General features: G+C 43.8%; 1 protein-coding gene across 1 annotated transcript; it reads left to right on the top strand.

Moving 5' to 3' along the window:
- Positions 1-27993, top strand: PRSS56 (serine protease 56). The gene is made up of 13 exons (XM_070754256.1): positions 1-136; positions 1644-1805; positions 4895-4948; positions 9822-10011; positions 11670-11778; positions 12928-13087; positions 13864-14006; positions 15077-15236; positions 16091-16264; positions 20177-20338; positions 22128-22217; positions 25149-25261; positions 27604-27993. Exons 1-13 carry the CDS (start codon positions 1-3, stop codon positions 27775-27777), a joined length of 1827 nt encoding a protein of 608 aa, XP_070610357.1. The 3' UTR covers positions 27778-27993.
- Positions 27994-27999: the final 6 nt, after the last annotated feature.

The following is a 27999-nucleotide window of genomic DNA, read 5'->3' as shown; positions in this document are numbered from 1 at the left end:
ATGATGGAGCCGCCCCTGCGCCGCCGCCTCTTCCTCCTGCCGCTGCTGCTCTTGCTGCCCCGCCGGGCGGATCCGGCCCCCGCGGCCGCCCCCTCCGGCAAGGAGCTCTTCCCCCTGCCGGCCAGCGTCTTGCGAGGTAAGAAGGGCTGGAAGGCAGCTAGTCCTCATTGAGGCCACCTGCATGCCGCCCCCCCAAGAGTTCTTCCCCCTACCTGTCAGCCTCTTGCCAGGTAAGAGGGGCTGGAAGGCAGCTAGTCCACATTGAGGTCGTCTGCCCAAATAGCTCCCCCTTGCCTTGCCAGTGTCTTGGGAAGTGAGCATGGCTGGAAGGTGGCTGGTCCTCATTGAGGCCACCTGCATGTCCTCCCCCCAGCTCTTTCCCCTGCCTGCTTCTTGCAAGTTAAGAGGGGCTGGAAGGCAGCTAGTCCTCATTGAGGCGACCTGCATGGCCCCCCCCCTCCCCCAAAGAGTTCTTCCCCCTATCTGTCAGCCTCTTGGGAAGTAAGAGTGGCTGGAAGGCAGCTAGTTCACATTGAGGCCATCTGCCAAAAGAGCTCTTTCCCCCTGCCTGCCAGTGTCTTGGGAAGTAAGAGTGGCTGGAAGGTGGCTAGTCCTCATTGAGGCCATCTGCCAAAAGAGCTCTTCCTCCCTGCCTACCTGTCTGGCAGTGTCTTGGGAAGTAAGAGTGGCTGGAAGGCATCTAGTCCTCATTGAGGCCCCCTGCATTCCCCCCCCCCCAAGAGCTCTTCCTCCTGCCTGTCAGTGTCTTGTGAGGTAAAACCAGCCAGTATTTTTCAGTCCTCTTCAGGCAGGTTCATGTAACGCTCTGCCCGGACAAGGAGCTCTTTCCCCTGCCCACTAGAGTCTTGTGAGATAACGAGTGGCTGGAAGGCATCTAGTCCTCATTGAGGCAATCTGCATGCCCCCCCCCCACAAGAGCTCTTCCCACTGCTTGCCAGTATCTTGTGAAGTAAGAGTGACTAGGTGTCCAGTCCTCATTGAGGCCGATCCTAACAGCTCCCTCCCTCACGAGGAGCTCTTGCCCCTTCTCACCACCATCTCACAAGATAAGAGCTACTGGAAGCCTTCTGGTCCTCACTGAGGCCAAGCCATGTGACTGTCCCCCAAGAAGTTCTTCTCCCTGCCTGTTCAGCATCTTGCCATACGAGCAGCCTTGTAGTCCTCGTTGAGGCCAATCTGTGCGGTTTAGCCCATACACACACCAATAAGTTCCCCCCTACCTGCAAGGTGTAAGAGCTGCTGGCAGCCTTATAGTCCTCATTAAGGTCAATCCAGGCAGCTCCCATTTCAGCAAGGAGCTTTTCTCACTAGCCTATCGGTGTTTTCTGAGGTAAAAGCAGCTGGCAGTCCAGCCTGGCTTCTTAGACCAGCTTTGGGATCGGTGTCCTGTCCCCCAGTGGTCATTAAGTGAGGTCAGTCCCATCCTTGTTTGTTCCTTGCAAGGCAGGGCAACATTCCTGTCAGACAGGGCAAGCTTGGAAACTGTTATGATTGGTGGACTTCAACTCCCAGAAGGGAATTCTGGGAGTTGAAGTCCACCGGCCTTAAAACCTGCTAAATTTTAAGGAGAGGCCTTGCTGGTGACACACCCAGTACTGTTTCTTTGTCCCCCTCTCCCCCAGTCTTCTCCAACCGGGGCACCTCGGTGCTTGAAGCTGCCATGAAGGCCGCCCTGCTTTCCCTGGAGGAGGCCACGTCGGAGCACAGCCGGCGCCTGCAGGAGTGCGAGCGATGCGGATTCTGCCACTCCGGGGACTGCAGGAATCGGAGCAGGCCTTGTACCCGTAAGCGGAGAGTCCCGTCCGTCTGTCCGTCCTCTCTCTTTCCTCTTCTTTCCCTTCCTTCCTTCAAGCCTTCTTCATTCCCTTCTTTCTTTCCTCTCATTTCTTTCCCCTCTTTCCACTTCCTTCAATCCTTCTTTTCTTCCTTCTTTCTTTCCTCTCATTTCCTTCTTCCTCACTCATTTCTTTTCTCTCATTTCCTTCCTCTCTCCTTCACTCATTTCTTTCCCCTCATTTCATTTCCTTCAATCCTTCCTTCCTTCTTTCCTTCTTTCCTTCCTTCTTTCCTTCCTTCTTTCCTTCCTTCTTTCCTTCCTTCCTTCCTTCTTTCCTCTTCTTTCCCTTCCTTCTCTCCTTCTTTCTCCCTTTCTTTCCTCTTAACGCCATCACTCTGCTAAACAAATAATTCCCTCAACACTGTCAAACTACAGTATTTACTAAGTCTGCACTGCTATTTTTAGATATTTTCTTTTAAATACTATTAGATTTGTTCATTGTACACTGTTTTATTATTGTTGTGAGCCGCCCTGAGTCTGACGAGAGGGGCGTCATACAAATCTAATAAATATAATCTAATAAATAAATATATATATATATATAATATATATTGCTACTAGTTTTTTTCCATCATGTATTCCCCATCTGCTCCCACTTATGACTATATGACTGTAACTTGTTGCTTGTATCCTTACAACTGATATGAATATTTGATTGTTTCCTCATTGCTTATTTGACTCCTATGACAATCATTGTTGTACCTCCTGATTCTTGACAAATGTCTCTTTTCTTTCATGTACACTGAGAGCATCTGCACCAAAGACAAATTCCTTGTGTGTCCAATCACACTTGGCCTATAAAGAATTCTGTTCCATTCCGTTCCGTTCAATTCCATCTCAATCCCATCTAATCTTATTCTTATAATTCTTATTTTATTGTTCTTGATTCCAATACAGGAATTCCAATAATTATTATTCCAATAATTCTTGTATTTATTCTATTCTACTCTATAAGGTTTAAAGAAAAAAATAGGTAAATTTAAAAGCTCTACATTTTCCGTCCATTTTTAAAAATTATTATTATTTATTAGATTTGTATGCCGCCCCTCTCCATAGACTCGGGGCGGCTTACAGCAATGATAAAAACAATATATAATGACAAATCTAATAGTTATAATCTAAAATAACAACAATACATTTAAAAAGTCTAAAAAACAAGAAACCCCAATACTGTATATAAAAAACATACATACAGTCATATCATACACAGAAAACTACATAGTCAGGGGGAGATGTTTCAGTTCTCCCACGCTTGACGACAGAGGTGGGTTTTAAGGAGTTTACGAAAGGCAAGGAGGGTGGGGGCAGTTCTAATCTCTGGAGGGAGTTGATTCCAGAGGGTCGGAGCCGCCACAGAGAAGGCTCTTCCTCTGGGTCCCGCCAAATGACATTGTTTAGTTGACAGGACTCGGAGAACAACTCTGTGGGACCTAACCGGTTGCTGGGATTCTCTTCGCCTGGCCTTTGGGGACTCTGAAAGTAATGTTAGTAGCCTCTATGTGGGTCAGGGAGTCAGTCCATCCATTGGCAAAATTGGAAGGGTGTCCGAAAGTCTTGGGTTGCCAACGCTGTCATCAGAACCCGGAACGTCCCTCCACCCTGCTGTGAACGGGAGAGGGACTGGACGGCTCCCGAGAACTGCTGACGTCCTCTTGCGTTGTTGCGATGGGCTCGTGTTAGCTGGGTTATTGCTTTCATTGTACGCAGGAGAACATGAAAGTTGGGAGAGAGGAGAGAATAGAACAGAATAGAATTCTTTATTGGCCAAGTGTGATTGGACACCCAAGGAATTTGTCTTTGTTGCAGATGCTCTCAGTGTACATAAAAGACAAGATACATTTGTCAAGAATCATGAGGTACAACACTTAATGATTGTCATAGGGGCCAAATAAGCAATTAGGAACAATCTATATTAATATAAATAGAGAGAATAGATAGCAGTTCTGGCAGTTCCGAAGAATAGAATAGAATAGAATAGAATAGAATAGAATAAAATTCTTTATTGGCAAAGTGTGATTGGACACACAAAGAATTTAATAATAATAATAATAATAATAATAATAATAATAATAATAATAATAATTTATTCGATTTGTATGCCGCCCCTCTCCGAAGACTCGGAGTGGTGCAGATGCTCTGAGTGTATTAAGCAACAAACTGACTTCCTTTCAACCCTCAGATTCCCCGAAACCCTCTTTTTTAAAAAGTTCTGGTGGTTTATGGTAAACCAGAATTAATTCTTTCCATTGGAAAAAAGCAATTATTGCCAACCTGACTTCCATTGAGGACTGCATGAGTCAAAATGCGAAAATATTTACTGACCCCTCACATCCTGGACATAAATTAATGACAATAATAATATAATAGTAATAATAATAATAATAATAATAATAATAATAATTTATTAGATTTGTATGCCGCCCCTCTCCAAAGACTTCAACTTCTACCATAAAAACATTGCTACAGAGTACTACGCACCAAGACAACTAGACACAAGAACAGTTTTTTCCTGAACACCATCACTCTGCTAAACAAATAATTCCTTCACTACTGCCAAACTATTCACTAAGGCTGCATTACTATTAGTCTTCTCATCGTTCCTATCACTCATCCCCTTCAACTTATGACTTTATGACTGTAATTTTGTTGCTTGAATCCCTATGATTTATATTAATATTGATTGTTTCCTGATTGATTATTTGTACCCTATGACAATCATTAAGTGTTGTACCTTCTGATTCTTGAGAAGTGTATATTTTCTTTTATGTACACTGAGAGCATCTGCACCAAACAGAAATTCCTTGTGTGTCCAAACACACTTGGCCAATAAAGAATTCTATTCTATTCTATTCTATTCTATTCTAATCTAATCTATCATATTCTAATCTAGTCTAAAAAGACCATTGTAAATTGAGGAGTATCTGTACATAATAATTGTGGGTGGTGCATTCTTGTCCCGGCATTGAATGCTGGTTGTGTACGGAGGACTGCAGGGGCACGTTGTTTATTTTGTGTTGTTGCCTTATTCACTTGCAGAGCCGGGAAGTGACACGGAGGATTCGAACTCGGTGGCCGATCAGCCTGTTCCAGGTTAGAGCAGCTTGGCATGAATGACCCCTGTCTGTCCTCAGAGCACAGGTAGCTCTCGACTTGTGACCACGACGGAGGCCAAAATTTGCTAAGCGAAACATTCGTCCAGTGAGTTTGACTTCATTTTACGACCTTTCTGGCCCACGTTGTTAAGCAAATCACTGCAGTTGGTAAGTGAGTAACCTAGTTGTTAAGTGAATCTGGCTTCTCTGTTGACTTTGCTTGTCTGAAGGTCGCAAAAGGGGATCACGGCACGGTCGTAAGTCTGAACCAGTTGCCAAGTACCTGAATGTTGATCACATGACCCCGAGACGCTGTAACCGTCATAACTACGAATCAACTGCCAGGCATCCAAATTTCAATCACACAACCAGCAAAGGTTGGGAAAAACAGTTGTAAGTCACTTTTGTCAGTTCCGTTGTAACTACGAATGGAATGCTGCAAGTCAAGGAACTAACGGTAATAGGAAGAAGTGCCCAGTGGGTGGAAAATCCTGCGTCATTCCTCCGCTTGTGTGCTGTGTGAGGTTGGATCACATATGGCGCGACGGCACTGTTCTCAGCCTCGGTTCCTCAGCGGGGATCTGGAGAAACAGACTGGGCTGATGCGCCAGTTTTGCTTCCCCGCTGTTTTCGTTTTAGGAGCGAGGTCAGCGTTGGGTCTGAAGGGGCCGCCGAGCTGAATGCTGACCTTAGGGGACGGTCCAGTCACCCTCTTAATGGGGATTAAGCTTGACAGGGGGGGATAGCAGGAGGACTCTTGACCATCCCTGTTCCAGCTGCCGTTTTAGTAAATACTAAAAGTAAATCTTTGGATCTGAGGTGGAAAGCTCTGACGGCGTTGCTGTCGGAGCTTTTTACCTCAGAGCCAAAGATTTACTTTCAGTATTTACTAAAACGGCATCTGGAACAGGGATGGGCAAATAATTTACCTCACAACGTGACAGGAATAACAGTCAGGCTTGTCTGTGGGCGTGTTCTGAGCAGGCCGGGGTTGCAACTCGAGTCCGTTATCGGTGCTGATTTCATATTAACATATAATCATTAAACATTCACATAACACATAACAGTGTGCTCAGTGTTCTAAGTGCCCACCACCAAACAACGTTCATACCCCTCCACCAAAATGGGGGCATAATTACTATATACCATTTTACCACAAGAGCAATATATCTATTTACATATTACATCTCATCATTCCTATCATCCTTTTCCTCCCACTTAGGACTGTATGACTGTAACTTGTTGCTTGTATCCTAAGATTTTTATTAATATGGATTGTTTCTTCATTGCTTATTTGACCCCTATGACAATCATTAAGTGTTGTACCACATGATTCTTGACAAATGTATCTTTTTCTTTTATGTACACTGAGAGCATCTGCACCAGACAAATTCCTTGTGTGTCCAATCACACTTGGCCAATAAAATTCTATTCTATTCTATTCTATATTATAAAGTAATTTTAATTTATTCTTTATATTTTTGTCTCGAATTCTACTGACCACATATCCTCTTCTCTCTTTTTTTTATTTTTTTATTTTTTTTATTTTTTTATTTTATTTTATTTTTTTTTAATTTATTTATTTATTTATTTATTTATTTTGTCCAATACACAATACATATTGAAGAGGATAGACATGAGATATTATATATAAAGGATATAAAAGTAGAGGAGAAGATATATGAAAGGGAGAAAAGATATATGATATATGAGATAAGGAGAGACAATTGGACAGGGGACGAAAGGCACGCTAGTGCACTTATGTACGCCCCTTACTGACTTCTTAGGAACCTGGAGAGGTCAATTGTGCATAGTTTAAGGGAGAAATGTTGGGGGTTGACACTATGGAGTCCGGTAATGAGTTCCACGCTTCGACAACTCGATTGCTAAAGTCATATTTTTTACAGTCAACCTTGGAGCGATTAATATTAAGTTTGAATTTGTTGCATGCTTGTGTTGTTGCGGTTGAAGCTGAAGTAGTCATTGACAGGCAGGACGTTGCAGCATATGATTTTGTGGGCAATACTTAGATCGTGTTTTAGGCGTCGTAGTTCTAAGCTTTCAAGACCTAGGATTGATAGTCTTGTCCCATTGTCCCATCAATTCCCGCAGATTAGTTTCATTGGCCGAATTCATCTTCTTATCCATAATCTCAAATTGAATACGATCCACCATGTACCGATACCAATTTTGTATTGTCCATTTTGTCGCATCCTTCCACCCTAGGACTATTACCGCCTGAGCACTTTCTATCGCTGCTTCTTTTATTTCTCTAAATTCTCCCATCTCGTTTCTTTTGACTAATACCGCTATTTCCTTTGTAATTGTCCATCGTATGTTTAGCATCCTATCAGTGTCCTCTTGCACTACTTTCCAAAATTTCTGCACTACTGGGCGTTCCCAAAACATATGCATAAACACCCCCTTATCTTGACATCCATGCCTGCAAGTATTCGTTCCATTCTGCTGAAAGTATTCAAGTCTATATATTAAATTATTGTTGTTTTGTTCCAATTTCATTTTAAGCTGTATTTTATCCAATTTATTTGTCTGTCTGTCTGTCTGTCTGTCTGTCTGTCTGTCTGTCTGTCTGTCTGTCTGTCTGTCTGTCTGTCTGTCTATCTATCTATCTATCTATCTATCTATCTATCTATCTATCTATCTATCTATCTATCTATTTATTAGATTTGTATGCCACCCCTCTCCGAAGACTCAGGGCGGCTAACAACAATAAAAAAGACAATGTAACAAATCTAATATTAAAAAATAATCTAAAAAAACCCAATTTAAGAGACCAATCATACAAACAAGCATACCATGTATAAATTCTATAAGCCTAGGGGAAAGGGGAAAAAAAAAATCCAATTCCCACATGCCTGACGACAGAGGTGGGTTTTAAGGAGCTTGCGAAAGGCAAGGAGGGTGGTGGCAACTCTGATATCTGGGGGGAGCTGGTTCCAGAGGGTCGGGGCCGCCACAGAGAATGCTCTTCTCTTGGGTCCCGCCAAATGACATTGTTTAGTCGACGGGACCCGGAGAAGGCCAACTCTGTGGGACCTAACCAGTCACTGGGATTCGTGCGGCAGAAGGCGGTCCCAGAGATATTCTGGTCCAGTGCCATGAAGGGCTTTATAGGTCATAACCAACACTTTGAATTGTGACCAAAAATTGATCGTCAACCAATGCAGACTGTGGAGTGTTGCAGTAACATGGGCAAATTTAGGGAAGCCCATGATAGCTCTCGCAGCTGCATTCTGCACGATCTGAAGTGTCCGAACACTTTTCAAAGGTAGCCCCATGTAGAGAATTCCCATTTGGAAATTGTTTTCATTAGATTTTTAGTAATAATTTGTGTCTGGGACTCTGCGCTTTGATACGGCCCAACTTGGGTTAATTGATAAACTCAGCAAACAGTAGCATCTTAACGTTGAACAGTCACTAAACGAACTGTCGTAAGTTGAGGACTACCTGTACTGACCGGTGCTGGAGGAGATTTGTTGGGTAAAACATCAAAGGTGCTTGCGTTGTGAGCCAAGGTTCGAATTTTACATTCTGTTGCAATCACACCTTGTAAAGTACAGTAACAACAGATTAGAGCCAGAGGAATTCCAAGATGTAAACAAAAATGCCATTTAACAGGCAGCCCCATCTGTTAAAGCATCTGCTTGCTATTTAATAAGCTCTCGCTTTCATTCCCCTTTTGCAACTTGGAGCTCTCCAGATGTACAGGGGGTCCTTGACTTACGACCAAATTGGCCCCAGAACTCAGCAAAGGGGTGGTTAAGAGAGTCTCCCCCAATGTTACAACCCAATGATGGTGAAACGTTTTTGGTGCGCCTGCCAAAAGGAGGGGCGTGCATGTGCTATCACCTGCGTATGTGCCCATACTCATTCCCTCACACATGCGTGCAATCTCCTTGTCACCGCGCAGACACGTAGGCCTCACTGAAGCTTGGGATGGTGAAAAAACAGCCAAACTGGAAGTTCAGAAACAAAGACTTCTGATTTGCCCATTGTGCTGTTTTTCGCACTCCGGAGTCTTCAGGGAAGCTTCCTGACGGCCCAGACTGGAAAAAAACAGCACAATGCGCAAAACGGAAGTCCGTTTTTCCGAACTTCCATTTTGCCTGTGAGGCTGTTTTTTGCACTATGTGGCTTCAGGTTTTCCATGAAGCCCCCATAGTGTGAAAAACAGCCCAACAGGCAAACCAAAAATTTGGAAAAATGGACTTCCGGTTTGCCCGTTGTGCTGTTTTTTTTGCACTCTGGGCCTTTAGGAAGCTTCCCTGAAGGCTCCGGAAGGTTTTGGCCTTCCGCAAGGCCGAAAATCAGCTGGCTGGCGTGCAGATGTAGGCTGGAGCTGACATAGGGCAACGCCTCACATGCTCTCAGATGTGTCTCCGTGTACCACCTGACGCACATAGAAACATAGAAGACTGACGGCAGAAAAAGACTTCATGGTCCATCTATTCTGCCCTTATACTATTTCCTGTATTTTATCTTACAATGGATATATGTTTATCCCAGGCATGTTTAAATTCACCAAACGACATTGTTTGGTCGACGGGACCCGGAGAAGGCCAAATCTGTGGGACCTGACCGGTCGTTGGCAGAAGGCGGTCCCAGAAATATTCTGATCCGATGCCATGAAGGGCTTTATACTTAACGAATGTCTCGCTCAGCAACATCAACTGGGGTCCCAATGGTGGTCGTAAATTGAGGACTGTCTGTATTCTGCAAGGCCAGAACACGGGTTAGTTCTGAGACCCGGTCCAATGGGTTTGTGTGAATATGAATGTTTCGCTTGAGGATCTGAGAGCGGATTCTGACGTCCTTTCACCAGTTACCGAAATCTAAATCTTTTCTGGCAGAATCCTGTGGGCGCCGCTGGGTCCCCGCCCCCAACGTGACTCTGCCGGAGGGGAAGATTGTGGGGGGCAGCCGTGCGAAGCCGGGGGCCTGGCCGTGGCTGGTGTCGGTGCTGTTGAACGGAGAGCTGATGTGCAGCGGTGTGCTGGTGGGCAGCGCTTGGATTGTGACAGCCGCCCACTGCTTCACTGGGTAAGGCCGTGGGCCCCTGTCTTTACGGAAGGGATCGGGGAGGTCATCCAGTCCAACCCCCGCCTAGGGTGGGTGTGTCCGGACATACAGAGCTGCACAGCAGGACTTGACAAGATACCAGAATTTATAGTGTGGCAATTTAGGAACCAGTGCAGAGAAATTATGAAGACACTCTTGTAGAAAAACAGTAGTATTTATTTTATTTTATTTTATTTTATTTTATTTTATTTATTTTATTTTATTTTATTTTATTTTATTTTATTTTATTTTATTTTATTTTATTTTATTTTATTTTATTTTATTTTATTTTATTTACTTACTTAATTACTTACTTACTTACTTATTTATTAGATTTGTATGCCGTCCCTTTCCGTAGACTCGGGGCGGCTCACAACACGATAAAACAGTTCATAACAAATCTAATAATTTACAATTTAAAATATTTTAAAAACCCCATTTTTAAGCAGACATACATACATAAATTGTATAGGCCCGGGGGAGATATCTCAATTCCCCCATGTCTGACGACAGGTGGGTTTTGAGGAGTTTACGAAAGGCAAGGAGGGTAGGGGCAGTTCTAATCTCTGGGGGGAGCTGGTTTCAGAGAGTCGGGGCCGCCACAGAGGAGGTTCTTCCCCTGGGGCCCGCCAAACGACATTGTTTAGTTGACGGGACCCGGAGAAGGCCCACTCTGTGGGACCTAATCGGTCGCTGGGATTCGTGCGGCAGAAGGCGGTCCCGGAGATATTCTGGTCTGGTGCCATGAAGGGCTTTATAGGTCATAACCAACACTTTGAATTGTGACCGGAAATTGATCGGCAACCAATGCAGACTGCGGAGTGTTGGTGTAACATGGGCATTTTTGGGAAAGCCCATGATTGCTCTCACAGCTGCATTCTGCACGATCTGAAGTTTCCGAACACTTTTCAAAGGTAGCCCCATGTAGAGAGCGTTACAGTAGTCGAGCCTCGAGGTGATGAGGGCATGAGTGACTGTGAGCAGTGACTCCCGGTCCAAATAGGGCTGCAACTGGTGGAAAAGGCGAACCTGGGTGAACGCCCCCCTCGCCACAGCTGAAAGATGTTTCTCTAATGTCAGCTGTGGATCGAGGAGGACGCCCAAGTTGCGGACCCTCTCTGAGGGGGTCAGTGATTCTCCCCCCAGGGTAATGGACAGACAGATGGAATTTTCCTTGGGAGGCAAGACCCACAGCCACTCCGTCTTGTCTGGGTTGAGTTTGAGTTTGTTGACACTCATCCAGCCTCCAGGCACCGGCACATCACTTCCACTGCTTCGTTGGCTGGACAACAATTACGAAGACACTCTTGTAGAAAAACAGTAGTGAACAGTTTTACTCTTCAGGGCAATCAAAATATCTTCTATTTACAGGAACAAACTTTGCTTTAACTCTATGCAGTAAAGCTTACTAGCATGTAGATACTAAACCAATCCAGCTTTCTCTTCTCTGGTAATATTGAAAAATCGTTTAGCAAATGTCTTGCTTAGTAACCAACATCTGTTGGGGCTCCATTGTGGTTGTAAGTCGAGGACTACCTGCACCTGTGCTCACTCCTGTGTCGGGGTGGGCAAGGCAGGGGAGGAGCACGGTTATGGGGTGCCGAATTCTATTGTTTTCCTGGTTTCTCTTCTGCTGGTAGAAGCCGGAATGAGTTGGCCTGGTCCGTGGTCCTGGGTGACTACGATCTAAGCAAGCGGGATGAAGGCGAACAGGTGGTTCCCGTCAGCCGCATCCTGCCACACCCCAAGGTGAGTCTGGGGTCTGTTCCTGCCCATCATTTGCAGAGGAGAGTGGAGTAGAGTGGAGGATAAGATACAAATAGCATAGCATAGAATAGAATACAATAGAATAGAATAAAAGAGAGAATGTAGAATATAGAAGAGGAGAAGAGAAGAGAAAAGAGAGAATATAGAACATACTGTAGAAAATAGAATAAAAGAATATAGAATATACTGAGGAATATAAAATAGAATAGAATATAACATAGAATAGAATAAAAGAGAGAATATAGATTATACTGTAGAATATAGTATAGAATAGAATAAAGGAGAGAATATGGAATGGAATGGAATGGAATGGAATAGAATATAGAATAGAATTAAAGATAGAATATACTGTAGAATGTGAAATAGAATAGAATAAAAGAGAAAATATAGAATATACTATAGAATACAGATCAGAATAGAATAGAATAGAAAATAGAATAGAAGAAAAGAGAGAATATAGAATATAGATTGTACTATAGAATATAGAATAGAATAGAATAGAATATAGAATAAAATAGAATATAGAATAGAATAGAAGAAAAGAGAGAATATAGAATATAGATTATACTGTAGAAAATAGAACAGAATAGAATAGAATAGAGAATATAGAATATAGAATATACTGTAGAAAATAGAACAGAATAGAATAGAGAATAGAATAGAGAATAGAGAATATACTGTAGAATATAGAAAAGAGCAGAATAAAATAGAATAGAGAATAGAATAGAGAAAGGAGAGGAGAGAGTTGAATGGGGAGGGGAGGAGAGGAGAATAGCTTTGTGTAGCATACACATCTAATTAATAATAATAATAATAATAATAATAATAATAATAATAATAATAATAATTGTCACTTTGCATGTACAGTAATCAGCATACGTTAAAATGAAATATTGTATACAACTCAAGGGTCACCATCTCTAATATAGACTGCATAAACATGACTAAGTGAATGAATGAATGAACAAACAAACAAATAAATACAAAATTATGCACAAACCCACATATATTATATGACACAGAGAAACCACGCACTCTAGTTTGGATGTATCCGTGTACGTGGTACATGATCCCTATGGCCGCTTGGTTCTCTTTTCTCCCCATTGCAACGGCTGGTTTCTTTTTCCGTAGTTCGACCCAAAGACATTCTACGCGGACGTGGCTTTGCTGGAACTGAGCGCTCCCGTGCGCCCCTCGGCCTGGGTGAACCCCGTGTGCCTCCCGGAACGGCCCACGAAGACGGACCAGGAGGTCCTCTGCTATATCATCGGCTGGGGCTCGCTCTATGAAGGTAACATTGGGGTTGGGGGACTCGGAGGCCAAGACCCTCTGATCCCTTTGAAACAGCTGTGTCTCCGTTTGAGACCAAGCCTTGCACACCAAAAACAGCCCCCCAAAAAAATGGTCTGAAAAAAGCGCTAAAATGGCCTGACAGGGTGTCCAGCAAACCTGGAAAACAGGGAAATATCAGTGAATTATCAGTGAATTATCAGTGAATTATCAGTGAATTATCAGTGAATTATCAGTGAATTATCAGTGAATTATCAGTGAATTATCAGTGAATTATCAGTGAATTATCAGTGAATTATCAGTGAATTATCAGTGAATTATCAGTGAATTATCAGTGAAAAAAATGGAATAAATTGGGAAAAAACCAAACTATATTAAATATCATGTTAAAAACAACAACAACGAATCACGCTGCCTGGCAGAGTCAAGCAAAAATGAGCATATAACTGTGGCAACAACTTGCTTCCTCAGCTACCGATATTTCTCCACGGCTTAGCCGTTTGGTATGACGTCATCTATGCCTGCACCTTAACTCAATCGCAAGTTACAGGGGAATGTCCAGGGAAATATCAGGGAGAGAATTAACCTCTAGGCCACCAGACCTGATCCCTTCAGCTCTGTACCAGGGAGGGGCTATCTGGACCTGGATCAGAGGAGAAAGGGAAGAGCTGCAATTGTCCTCTTGCAAATGTCTCAGTTAAACCTTTTGCACGCCTGCCAAGGGGGACGGTCCCTGGGCAGTGAGGTCATTCACACGTCCATCTGCTTCTCTCCTAGACGGGCCGCCTGCTGAAGTCGTCATGGAAGCTCGGGTGCCCATCCTGGACCAAAACCTGTGCCGTGGGGCCCTAGGCAGCCAGCTGGTGAGCAGTACCATGTTCTGCGCCGGGTACCTGTCTGGCGGCATCGACTCTTGTCAGGTGAGGGTTCGAGAGGGAGAGGGGCCTGCAGATAAGGGACGTGACGGTCACTTCCTGTCCGCTGGGGGCTAGTGGAGGCTGTGGCAAAGGTTATGGGCTAAGACCATAGAGACTCAGGTCCTATACCTGTGATTATTATTATTATTATTTATTAGATTTGTATGGCAAGCGCTGGCCAGCTGATTTTCAGTCTTGAGGAAGGGCGTTTGACCTTCAGGATGCTTCAAGGAAGAATAGAATAGAATAGAATAGAATAGAATAATTCAAAGCAGCACGAAGCTAATAACTTGAGCCTGATGATGGTGAATGTGATTTCACTGAAACATCGCAAAGACACTCAAAATATTACGCGGGGAAAAACCCGAACTCAGATCTATCTATCTATCTATCTATCTATCTATCTATCTATCTATCTATCTATCTATCTATCTATCTATCTATATCTATCTATCTATCTTTCTATCTATCTATCTATCTATCTATCTATCTATCTATCTATCTATCTATCTATCGTATCTATCTGTCATTAGGCATTGAAGTTGTATTTTTTTTTATTTTCATAGTTTGAATCCTTTTTAATTGTTAATCAGTTTAAATGTGGGAGGGACGAAGTGATGGTTGTTTAAATGAAAATAGAAAACCAGGATGGATACTCCATAAAGTGTGTGTTAGTGAAGATAGGACAGGTTTATGTATGTATACTGTTAGGCATTGTTGATGTGTTTTTATTCATGTATGTTTTGTCTTAAAGTGGAGAAAAAAAATACCCCCCCAAAACAAAAAAGGTTCACCATCACTGTCCTACACTAAGGGTGGGCAACTATCAGTGTGGCTCCTTTATGACTTGTGGACTTCAATTCCCAGAATTCCCGAGACACCATGACTGGCTCAGGAATTCTAGGAATTGAAGTCCACATGTCATAAAGGGGCCATGGTTTCCGACTCTATCCTACCCTATTCTCAGCCATGATGTTCCACCAATAATATTAATTTGCCCAATTTGAGATTAATTCTTGGGACACGGATCTGTTCTCCTTCTGCTCTGGACTTGCAACCGTTTCTCCTTTCAGGGGGACTCAGGAGGCCCCCTGATGTGTTGGGACCCTTCGCTGGAGCGCTACATCTTGCACGGAATCACCTCCTGGGGTTCTGGCTGTGGGGAGCGTGGGAAACCAGGAGTCTACACTCGCATCACCGCCTTTGCAGACTGGATCCAACAACAGATGGAGAGTGAGTGCCTTTCCCCAACCTCACCAGCAGGGGGCAGAGTAGAAACATAGAAACAGGGCAGAAAAAGACCTCCTGGTCCATCTAGTCTGCCCTTATACTATTTCCTGTATTTTATCTTAGGATGGATCTATGTTTATCCCAGGCATGTTTAAATTCAGTTACTGTGGATTTACCAACCACGTCTGCTGGAAGTTTGTTCCAAGCATCTACTCTTTCAGTAAACATTTTCTCACGTTTATTTATTGGATTTGTATGCCGCCCTCTCCGTAGACTTGGGGTGGCTAACAACAATGATAAAAACAGCATGTAACAATCCAATCCAATACTAAAATAACTAAAAAAAACCTTTATTATAAAAACCAAACATACATACGTAAATTGTAAAGGGCTGGGTTTTAAGAAGTTTACGTTGCTCCTGATCTTTCCCAACTAACCTCAGATTGTGCCCCCTTGTTCTTGGGGTTTCGAACCCCCCCCCTTCCCCTTCTGTCTCCCAGAATATACAGATGGAGTTCATCAAATCTTTCCTGATAAGTTTTATGCATCAGACCTTCCACCATTTTTGTAGCCTGTCTTTGGACCTGTTCAGTTTGATCCATCTCTCTTTGTAGGTGAGGTCTCCAGAACTGGACACAGTATTATTCCAAATGGGGTCTCACCAGCGCTCTATACAGCGGGATCATAATCTCCCTCTTCCTGCTCGTGATACCTCTAGCTATCTTTAACTATATAAAAGAGTTTGAATTGAATCCTTTGCTTGCGGAAGGCTTCTTTGTTCCGATCCGGTAGGCGCAAAGCAAAACACCTTCTGAGGTTGGTGCTTCTCAACTGCCCTCTGTTCTCCTCCCACTCAGGATCTCCTTCCACCCGGGAGCCCAGCTGTTCAGAGTGGCTGGCTGTGGTTCGGAAGCCGGGAGAAATTCGTCATTTATGCACTTTTTATGAGCAGCCATGCGCCCGGTCGCCCAGCCCAGCAGCTTGTGCCCAGGCCGCTGGGGAGAAGTGCAAGGAGAAGAGACAACAATGTGGTAAGTGGTGTTGTGGGCCCTGAAGAAACGTACACAGATGGTCCTCAATCTGCGAGCACTATTGAGCCCCAAAGTTTCATTGCTAATGGCAGAAAGTGAAGAGGAACTAAAGAGACTCTTCTTTGGGGGGTAATTATTTATTTTTTAATTTTTTTTCTCCTCCATCACAAAACATACAATACAAAATACCTTCTCTTTTTAGTACAATAAAAGGTGATTTGATTACTACATCATATATAATGACAAATTTTTTTTTACTCCACTTAATGTCAGTAACAATAACCTGGTGTGTCAATATTATTATTATTATTATTATTAATAATAATAATAATAATAATAATAATAATAATTTATTAGATTTGTATGCCACCCCTCTCCGAAGACTCGGGATGGCTCACAACAATAATAAAACAGTGTGACAATGTAAACAAATCTAATATTAAAAAAGGCATAAAAAAACCCATCATTTAAAAACCATGCAACACACGCATAGCCTACATAAAACTATAAAACCTTGGAGATATAGGTGGGTCTTAAGTAGTTTGCGAAATACAAGGAGGGTGGGGGCAGTTCTGATCTCTGGGGGGAGTTGATTCCAGAGGGCCGGGGCCACCACACAGAAGGCTTTTCCCCTGGGGCCCACCAGACAACATTGTTTAGTCAACGGGACCCGGAGAAGGCCAACTCTGTGGGACCTCATCGGCCATTGGGATTCGTGCGGCAGAAGATGGTTCTGGATGTAGTCTGGTCCGATGCCATGTAGGGCTTTAAAGGTCATTACCAACACTTTGAAGTCCACATGTCATAAAAGAGCCAACTTCTCCTACCTTTGCCCTATGGGAAGGACCATTCATCCTCCACCTGTGGCCTGACTCCCAAGTCGACCCTCGTTCCTCAGCTGTTCCCTTCATCTGGTGGCTCTGCGCATGCGCGCTCTGGGAAAAGGCTCCAGCTGTTTGCCTGCCTCACTGACATCTGACTCCAGTGGCAGCTGATCACCGTCAGACAAGCCCTGGTCCCGTCTCTGCCTCGGATGCAGAGGGAGAGATTTTGCTTCAGCACATTCCACAGATTTGGCTTCTGTGAAAGGACGCACGGGCATGCGTGGTTTCAGCGATCCGGCAATTTCAGGGAGAAAAAATCATCGGAATCTCACCCGCCCCCTTGTCTTCTTGCGAGATTTACTTCCTGCGCATGCGCCGGAGCCAAATATCACGACATGCATGCACACCCTGACGGTTACCCGGATCTGCGCATACAACCGCACCGATAGTGGAGGTAGGCAGGAACCCCCGCCTGGCAACAACATAATAATAGAATCGGAGGAGACATTAAAGGTCATCTTTCAGCTGTGGTGAGGGGGGCGTTTTCCCAGGTTCGCCTGGTGCACCAGTTGCGGCCCTATTTGGACCGGGACTCACTGCTCACAGTCACTCATGCCCTCATCACCTCGAGGCTCAACTACTGTAACGCTCTCTACATGGGGCTACCTTTGAAGAGTGTTCGGAAACTTCAGATCGTGCAGAATGCAGCTGCGAGAGCAATCATGGGCTTCCCAAGATATATCCATGTTATACCAACACTCTGCAGTCTGCATTGGTTGCCGATCAGTTTCTGGTCACATGTAGTTCTAGTGCATGATATGACTGTATGTATGTTTTTTATATTGGGATTCCTTGCTTTTAGATTTTTAAATGTACAATTGTTATCTTAGATTTTAATTATTAGATTAGTCAATATATATTGCCTTTATCACTGTTGTGAGCCACTCCAAGTCTGCGGAGAGGGGCGGCATACAAATCTAATTAATAATAATAATAATAATAATAATAATAATAATAATAATAATAATAATAATAAAAGGTTCATCTAGTCCAGCCTTGGATCTGGTACCAGCCATCTTTGGGAGTGGGGGCATAAATATGATGGGTGCAAGCATGTGATTAAAACTTCATTCTTTTTTAAAAATTTGATTGCATGATTGGGGAAAGGGGGAATTACAGGAAATGGTTTGGATATTTCTTTTTAGGACGACTGTACAGGTAGTTTCCCCCCCCCCCTTTTCTTACATGGTGAAACCATAATTTTCAGGGTGGCAATTTACAATCAGGGGTATACGGCAAAATGAGAAAATAATGAGCTTTGTACGTGATGTTTATTCCTACATTTATCATTTGGGTGTGTTAGAAAAATGGAGTGGGTTCTGTACAAAATGCATTAGCTGCTTTCTATGTAAGGGCTTTGGGTAATAAGTTAATTTCCCCATAAATGCTGCCCTGTTTCCTTTTTCTTTCTTTTTCTTTTTTTTTTGAGCCCCTCTGAAACACCTGGATCAGGGACCCTGCTACTTTGCTGCCCTTCTCTGCTATTTAGCCTCTTTTTAAAAATTGGCTGATTTTAATAGCATTCGTATGAATAAGGCAAGAGTCCCTCTTACTGGATTGTAAGGAATAGGAGCTTTCATTTTTCTTAATAAGGAGGGGATTACAATAGAAGGGGATGAGAGGGGCCAAATCCACCCTCCTCCATTCTTGGCATTTAGTTTAAAAAAGACCTGAGATTATGACACTCTTAAGGGAAGGAGAAAAGAAAGGGGAAAGGACAGGAGAAATGAATAAAACTGAAAGGAAAAGAAAAGGGAAAGTAAAGGAGGAGGGGGGAGAGAGAGGGAAAAGGAAAGGAAGGGAAAAGAAAGGAAAGAGGAGGAAAAGAGAGGAGAGGAGAAGAAAGGAAAATAGGGAAGGGAAGGAAACGAAAGGAAGAGATGGAAGGAAAGGAAAGAGGGGGAAGAGAAGGAAAAAAGAGAACAAAAAAAGAAAGGGAAGTTGAAGGAAAAGAAAGGGAAAAGGAAGGAAAGGAGAAGAGAGGATAGAAGGAAAGGGAAGGGAAGGAGGAAAAGAAAGGAAAGGGAAGATGGGGAAAAAGGAAAGAAAAGGAAAGGAAAGGAAAGGAGGAAGGAAGAGAAGGAAAAGAAAAAAAGGGGAAGGAAGAAAAGGGAAGAGAAAGGAAAGGAAAGGAAAGGAAGGGAAGGAAGGAAAGGGAAGATAGTTAAGAAAAAGGAAAGGAAAGAGAAGGAAAGGAAAGGAGGAAAGGAAGAGAAGGAAAGAAAGGAAAGGAAAGAGAAGAGGGGGAAGAGAAAGGAAAAGAAAGGAAAAGAGGGAAGGAAGAGAAGGAAAGGGAAAGAAAGGAAAGGAAAGAGAAGAGGGGGAAGAGAAAGGAAAAGAAAGGAAAAGAGGGAAGGAAGAGAAGGAAAGGGAAGGAAGGAAAGGAAAGAGAAGAGGGGGAAGAAAAAGGAAAGAGGAGGAAAGGCAAGTAAAGGAAAGGGGAAGGAAGAAAAGGGAAGAGAAAGGAAAGGAAAGAGGAAAGGAAGGGAAGGAAGGAAAGGGAAGATAGTTAAGAAAAAGGAAAGGAAAGAGGAGGAAAGGCAAGTAAATGCAAAGAAAGGAAAGGAATGGAAAGGTGGGAAGGAAGGGAAGGGAAGGAAAGGGGAAGAGAAAGGGAAAGAAAGAAAGAGGACGAAAGGAAAGGTGGGAAGGAAGAGAAGGGAAGGGAAGGAAAGGGGAAGAGAAAGGGAAAGAAAGAAAGAAAGAAAGAAAGAAAGAAAGAGGACGAAAGGAAAGGAGGGAAGGAAGAGAAGGAAAGCAAAGGAAAGAAGAGGGGGAAGTGAAAGGAAAGGAAAGAGGAGGAAAGGGAAGGGAAGGGAAGAAAAGGGGAAGAGAGGAAAAAAAGGAAAGGAAAGGAGGGAAGGAAGAAAAGGGAAGGGAAAGGAAAGGAAAGGAAGGAAAGTGTGTAAAATTGTCACAAGTCACATATTTTCAGTGCTGTCATAACTTCAAACCGTCACTAAACGAACTGACGTAAATCAAGGACTACCTGCATAGCAACCCTAACCGCCCTCTTCCTATCCCCCAGAACTCCGTTCCTGTCTCCAGACCCTGGTGGACTTCTTGCGTCAGGCCGAGGAGTTTTTCCGTAGCCAGATCAACTTTTCCTTCTTCACACATTCCGTCCCCCGGTTTGTGGAACAAATGTACGGGTATCTTTTCCCCCCACGAGGGCATCTGGACCCCCAAGGTATCCGCTGGGCCTCCCCTGGTGAATTTCAGGGAGCGGGGGGCGGGGGGGAGACGAATGGCAGTTGTGTGCCTGTAGCTGAGTAACTGTTGTGAGTGGTCCTCGGCCAACTGTGGTAATGATAGATTCTGAGGAGGTTGAGCCAGATTTATTTATTTATTTATTTATTTATTCATTCATTCATTCATTCATTCATTCATTCATTCATTCATTCAATCAATCAATCAATCAATCAATCATTCATTCATTCATTCATTCATTCGACTTCTATGCTGCGCAATCCCGAAGGACTCAGGGCGGCTTACAACAATATAAAAAAAGTACAGTTAACAATAGAAAGAAGTCATGTCCAGTGATATCTCTACCTACGAACGCCTCCACTTACGAACTTTTCTAGATAAGAACCATGTGTTCAAGATTTTTTTGCCTCTTCTCAAGAATCATTTTCCACTTACAAACCCGAGCCTCCGAAACTGTAACCAGAAAAGGCGGGGAGAAGCCTCTGTGGGGCCTCTCTAGGAATCTCTTGGGAGGAAACAGGGCCGGAAAAGGCAGAGAGAAGCCTCCATGGGGCCTCTCTAGGAATCTCCTGGGAGGAAACAGGGACGGAAAAGGCGGGGAGAAGCCTCTATGGGGCCTCTCTAGGAATCTCCTGGGAGACTCCGGGCGGCATACAAATTTAACGTGTTGTGTGAATGCATCAGTCCTTTACTTTGCTTGAGGAAATATGTCACGGAAACAGGCCTGCATTCAGAATCATTCAAATTAGTTTTTAGCAAAGATAAGCTGGAGAGGAGTCAAAAAAGACGGTGGCTTTGAAGGCGCAGTACAAGAAACCCCTCTTGTTTGCCCAACCCAAAAGTTTCGGGTTTTTTCAGAGCTCCCCGTTGATTCTACAAGATTTCACCAAAAGAAAATGAGATCAAATTTTAATATTCAGAACTCTCTTAATGACAAAAGTACCCAACTTTCTTTTTTCAGGCAAGGATGGAATTCTTTTTCTTTTAAATAATGGGTTTTTTATTATTATTTTTATTTGTTACAAACTTCCAGATACACATTTTTTACAGCACACCGACAAACACAGCGCTTTTGGCACGCAAACCAAAAAAGATTCACCTTCACTGCCTCAGAAGGTTACATTTTGTGAATTCGAGACCAAGCTATAAAGATATAAATTAGAATTAGTTTATAATATGTAAATAGATATATTGCTCTTGAGTTAAAAGGCGGGACCCAGGGGAAGAGCCTCCTCTGTGGCGGCCCCGACCCTCTGGAACCAACTCCCCCCAGAGATTAGAATTTCCCCCACCCTCCTTGCCTTTCGTAAGCTACTTAAAACCCACCTCTGCTGCCAGGCATGGGGGAATTGAGATACTCTTTCCCCCTAGGCCGTTACAATTTTATGCATGGTATGTCTGTATGTCTGTTTGGTTTTTATTATAATGGGTTTTAAATTGTTTTTAGTATTGGATTATTATTATGCTGTCTTATTATTGCTGTTAGCTGCCCCGAGTCTTGGGAGAGGGGCAGCATACAAATCCAATAAATAAATAATAAATAAATAAAAATAGAAAACGTGCCCCCATTTTGGTAGAGGGGTATGAATGTTGTCTGGTGGCGGGCACTTTGAACACTGAGCACATGGTTATATGTTATGTGCATGTTTCATTGTTATATTGGCATTATAAAAAATCAATAAAATATATATATATATATTTTAAAAAGGTTAAATTTTGGGACAACAGACCAAATATTTTTATTTCTTTCCTGCTTTGCTTTGTGACAGATTCCCTGGTGAGCCCGACCCATCCTCAGCGAGAGAAACGAAGCATGCGCATGGATCCCATGGAAGAAAAAGAGAATCAACTGCCCAGTGGTATCTATTTAAAATAATAATAATAATAATAATAATAATTGGGAAGCGCCCGACTGGTGATGAAATACGAAATCCAGCATAGTGATCTCCTTTGCTGTGTTGTACTGACATAATTATTTATTTATTTATTTATTTATTCATTCATTCATTCATTCATTCATTCATTCATTCATTCATTCAATTTTTATGCCACCCTTCTCCTTAGACTCAGGGTGGCTTACAACATGTTAGCAATAGCACTTTTTAAACAGAGCCAGCCTATTGCCCCCACAAGCTGGGTCCTCATTTGACCCACCTCGGAAGGATGGAAGGCTGAGTCAACCTTGAGCGGGTGATGAGATTTGAACCTACATATAATAATACGTATGCTTTAAAAAAAATTGGAATATTGCGAAAGTGCTAAACCCCCCCCCCCCCTCCAAAAAAAGGTACCTGGATTTCCTTGGGTTTTTTTCTCCCTTAAAGATGTTTCACTTCTCATCCAAAGAAGATTCTTCAGTTCTGACTGAATGGTGGAGGATGGAAGTTTCTGAATTAGCACTGTCTCTTAGAATCCTTTGAGGTTTTCTCCATCACCTGTATAAAAAGTAGTCCTCAATTGAGGCTAGAATTTATTTTCTTTTTTCGGGGGGGGGGGGGGTGTTTCTCCATTCAAACTTTTTCAATACATTTTGAAATACAGTACCTTCATAATACAATAAAAACAGTATCATTAGTAAGCCAATTATAATTGCAGCCCCCCAAAAAATTATTAGTTCCCAATTAATTAGTTCCGATATTCATCGAGCCCCCCAACCTTGACCTCTAATTTTGTCATTCAGATATCTAATTTTCTTCTAATTGAATTCAAACTTAATTTCGTTTAAACCTTATTAGATTAATATAATTATCATTTTTACTAATGCAGGTATGCCATCCTGCCTACTCCTCCTACTTATGTATTCTTCAGAACCCTTACAAGAGGGGGGGAAAAGACATTATCAGCTAAAGAAAAAAAAGAAATTTCTGTTGCTTTTGTTAACTGCCCCATTTTACGACCTTGCTTACCTCAGTTGTTAAGTGAACCTCTGCAGTTGTTAAGTTAATATCTGTTCTGATCCCTTCTACTGGAATACACAGATCTTCCCAAAGCTTTGATATTCAAAACATTAAATGCTTTATTCAGCAGTTCAAAATACACACACACACATACACACACACGCACGCGCGCGCAGGTGCTCCTTCAAAAGCTAAACAAACCGGCAGGCAGAGCGTGGGGGGAAGTTTTCTCGCAGCAAAGTTGAGTGTTTTACAACCTGCATAAATTTTCCATTCAAATTAAGACCAGGGCAGGAGATATAAATTTCGCTTAAGCAGACAGCTTACCAGCAACTTGAAACTAACAGCGGATTTACTTCTGTGTCATTTGCAGGGTCTTTCATGGTGTATTTCTAAGCTTTCTCTTCAGGAGACTCAATAAAACGCCATGATTTATTGGCAAATCGTTTGCGTACGAAGCTTTTCTGGTGTTGCGGGAAAGAAGGTGTCCAAAACATAGATCTAATAACTGCAGAATTCAAAACCTTTTACCTTGAGCCTCTTCCCGGCGTTTTGCTAATCTTCTATATTTTGGATTCACCCATTCACTGTTTGATAAATCACTGTCTGACAAGGAACTACAGTAGTACCTCTAGATACGAGCTGCTCCACATGTGAGTATTCCAAGTTACGAGCCTAGACGCGAGCAAAATTTCTGTTCGACACCCGAGCTCAAATTCGGGATACGAGCCGAGCTTCCACTAGCTGGCGCAAGAATTCCTTGCTTCCAGTTATCTCGGCACGAAAAACAAAGTCTAAAGGCATTCGTTTGAGATGCGAGTTGATCGACATACGAGCTCGGGTCTGGAACGAATTAGACTCATATGTCGAGGTACCACTGTACTTTCCATTGTAACTTCAGCCGCCTGGGACAGTCCTGAATCACTCTCTCTTTCGCTCTTGTCTCCTTTGTCATCTGTTACCCTCTGTAACCCGGGATAAACTAAGGTCTCTATTTCTTCATCTTCAGAATCTGACATTTCCCAAGGCAGATCGTGCAGAATGCAGCTGCGAGAGCAATTATAGGCTTCTCTAAGTATGCCCATATTACTCCAACACTCCGCAGTCTGCATTGGTTGCCGATCAGTTTCCGGTCACAATTCAAAGTGTTGGTTATGACCTATAAAGCCCTTCATGGCACTGGACCAGAATATCTTCGGGACCGCCTCCTGCCACACGAATCCCAGCGACCGGTTAGGTCCCACAGAGTTGGCCTTCTCCAGGTCCCGTTGACTAAACAATGCCGTGTGGCGGGACCCAGGGGAAGAGCCTTCTCTGTGGGGGCTCCGACCCTCTGGAACCAGCTCCCCCCTGAGATTAGGATTGCCCCCACCCTCCCTGCCTTTCGTAAGCTCCTTAAAACCCACCTCTGTCGTCAAGCATGGGGGAACTAAAACATCTCCCCCTTGCCCATGTTGTTTTGCCGTTTGATTGATTGACTGTGTGCCTGTTTTTTATATATATTGGGATTGTTTTATGAATTTTTTTTAAAATTTAAAATTGTAATTAGATTGGTGGGAATTGGATTTGTTACTATGTACTGTTTTTATTATTGTTGTGAGCCGCCCCGAGTTTGCGGAGAGGGGCGGCATATAAATCCAATAAATCTAATCTAATCTGACAAAGATCACTCACAACAATAACAGGGTTGTTAAGTGAATCTGGATTCCCCCACGGACTTTGCTTGTCAGACGGCCGCAGAAGGGGATCACATGACCCTGGGACAAATGGGTGTCCGGTCTGTTCTTATAAACCTCCACAACATCTGGAGGGAAACTGTTCCACTGTTCAGGCCCTGCTTTTCCACCTCTGGGAGATTCGCCCCACATCTCTCTTCTTCTTCCCCGTCCCCAGATTCCAGCTGCCCGAGAGCGAATGAATCTGCCCAGTGGGTCCTTTCCCTGCGGGAGAACTTCCGTTGGATTCTGCAAGTGCCCGAGCAGGACCTCACCATGAACTTCCAGAAGGTATTTCTCCACGGCTTAGCCGTTTGGTCACCTATGAGTGCTCCTTAACTAGCTCACAAGTTACAGGGAAATGTCAGGGAAATGTCAGGGAATTTCAAAATGGTTTCTCCCAGGACATCCTGCCAGCCTTCCTGAACGTCCAGTAGGCCTATTTTTCGTGCTCCCCAGCACTCACCTGCCTCCAAAACAGGCTGTGAGGAGACTCCAGAAATGGGATTCGGCAGTTTCCAGAACTGCACAGAATCTTAGCTAGAGACGGCTGTAAAAGCTCTATAAAGCAGTACAGTGATCCCTCGAGTTTCGCGATCTCGATCTTCGCGAAACGCTATATCGCGATTTTTCCACCCGATGACGTCACTCTCTTCCTTCCTTTCTCATCTTTCTTTCTCTCTCTCTTTCTCTATCTTGCTTCTTCCTCTCTCACACTCTCTTCCTCCCTCTCTCATCTCTTTCTTTCTTTCCTTCTCTCTCTTTCTCTATCTCTCCCCCTCTTGCTGGCGGGCGGCGGGCGGGCGAGCGGGGGCATCAGCGAGGAGCCGGGGTTTCCCCTTTGCGTGGGCGGCTGGGAAACCCCGATCTTCGTCTGCTCGCTGCTGCTGCGCTGAGCAGATCAGCTGCTGGGCGGCCGAAGGAACCTTCCCCGGGTCTTCCCGGCCGCCCACGCAAAGGGGAAACCCCGGCTCCTCGCTGATGCCCGCCGCTCGCCCGCCCGCCAGCAAGAGGGGGAAGACCCAGGGAAGATTCCTTCGGCCGCCCAGCAGCTGATCTGCTCGGTAACGCAGCAGCAGCGAGGAGCCGAATCGGGTTTCCCCTTTATGTGGGCGGCGGGGAACGCAAACTCCACCATCTACGCATGCGCGGCCATAGAAAAAAAGGGCGCGCATGCGCAGATGGTGTTTTTACTTCCGCAACCCTACATCGCGAAAAATCGATTATCGCGAGGGGTCTTGGAACGGAACCCTCGCGATAATAGAGGGATCACTGTATATAAGTCTAAATGCTATTGCTATTGCTAGCCATTGATCAGATCCCACAAAATCGGCCTCTTCAGGGTCCCCTCAGCCAAACAATGGCAGGGCCATGGCAGAGGGCCTTCTCTGTGGTGGCTCCTGCACTCTGGAACCAGCTTCCCCTGGAGATTCGTACCGCCCCCACCCTCCTGGCCTTCCGAAAGGCTTTAAAAAGACAGCCCTGCTGGCAGGCCGACATCTTGCTCCACCCTGAGTGTTGTATGATTGTGAGAGGAATGTTTTTACTAGGGGGCTTAAATATTTTATTGCTGCTCACTGCTTCTGAGTCCGCGAGGAGATGGGCTTCATATAGATAAATGCAATCAAATATATAATCAAAAATATAATCAAATATGTATATAGAAGATTGAAACAGAAGATTGACGGCAGAAAAATACCTCATGGTCCATCTAGTCTGCCCTTATGAGTCTCCGGAGAGGGGCACCATACAAATCTAATAATAAAATTATTATTATTATTTCCTGTATTTTATCTTAGGATGAATCTATGTTTATCCCAGGCATGTTTAAATTCAGTTACTGTGGATTTACCAACCATGTTTGCTGGACGTTTGTTCCAAGCATCTACTACCTTTTCAGTAAAATAATATTGTCTCACGTTGCTTCTGATCTTTCCCCCCACTAACTTCAGACTGTGCCCCTTTGTTCTTGGGTTCACTTTCCTATTAAAAACACCTCCCTCCTGAACCTTATTTAATCCTTTGACATATTTAAATGTTTCGATCCTGTCCCCCCTTTTCCTTCTGTCCTCCAGACTCTACAGATTGAGTTCATGAAGTCTTTCCTGATACGTTTTATGCTTAAGACCTTCCACCATTTTTGTAGTCCAACTTTGGACCCGTTCAATTTGATCAATATCTTTTTGTAGGTGAGGACTCCAGAACTGAACACAGTATTATTCCAAATGTGGTCTCACCAGCGCTCTATAAACCGGCATCACAATCTCCCTCTTCCTGCTTGTTATACCTCTAGCTATGCAGCCAAGCATTCGACTCGCTTTCCCTACCGCCTGACCGCACTGTTCACCCATTTTGAGACTGTCAGAAATCATTACACCTAAATCTTTCTCTTCTGAAGTTTTTGCTAACACCGAACTGCCAATACTCAGATTGGGGATTCCTTTTCCCCAAGTGCATTATTTTATATTTGGAAATCAAACTGCAGTTTCCATTGCTTTGACCACTTATCTAGTAAAGCTAAATAATTTGCCATATCCAGGAAATCACTACTCCTAAATCCTTCTCTTCTGAAGTTAAATATACACTTATATATAAATGTAATCAAATCAAATCAATTCTCCCCTGTTCCTCAGATCCTGGTGGACTTGGCCTCCAAGAACGCCAAGGGCCTCTACCGAGCTCACATCCAAGCCATTGTTGGGCGGAAGGCCACCAGTTTCTCTGGTCTGGTGGGCCTGGAGCAGGACTCTCTCTACCGGAGCATGCCTGAAATCATCGCTCTCGCCTTGGAGGCTCTGAAGACCTGAAGGCCCTTCCTGGAAGACCAAACCAGGCGACGTGCTGCCAAACAACAGCAGAAAGCAGAAGGCCGTGGTGGACATTCGGGGGAACAAAGGCTGACTCCCGTGGAAACCTGGCTGCTGGAAGTGGAGGGGTCTAGAGCAGTATCAGGCTCCTACCAGAAGGGGGCGAGAACGGCACACCAGTAGCGGAAATGGAACTGCACATGCCGCTACAGATGACTGGGG

This window comes from Erythrolamprus reginae, chromosome 5, assembly GCF_031021105.1.
Source record: "Erythrolamprus reginae isolate rEryReg1 chromosome 5, rEryReg1.hap1, whole genome shotgun sequence".
NCBI classification, from domain to species: domain Eukaryota; kingdom Metazoa; phylum Chordata; class Lepidosauria; order Squamata; family Dipsadidae; genus Erythrolamprus; species Erythrolamprus reginae.
Note: the sequence above shows the minus strand (reverse complement) of the source record. Positions and strands in the feature narration are given on the sequence as shown.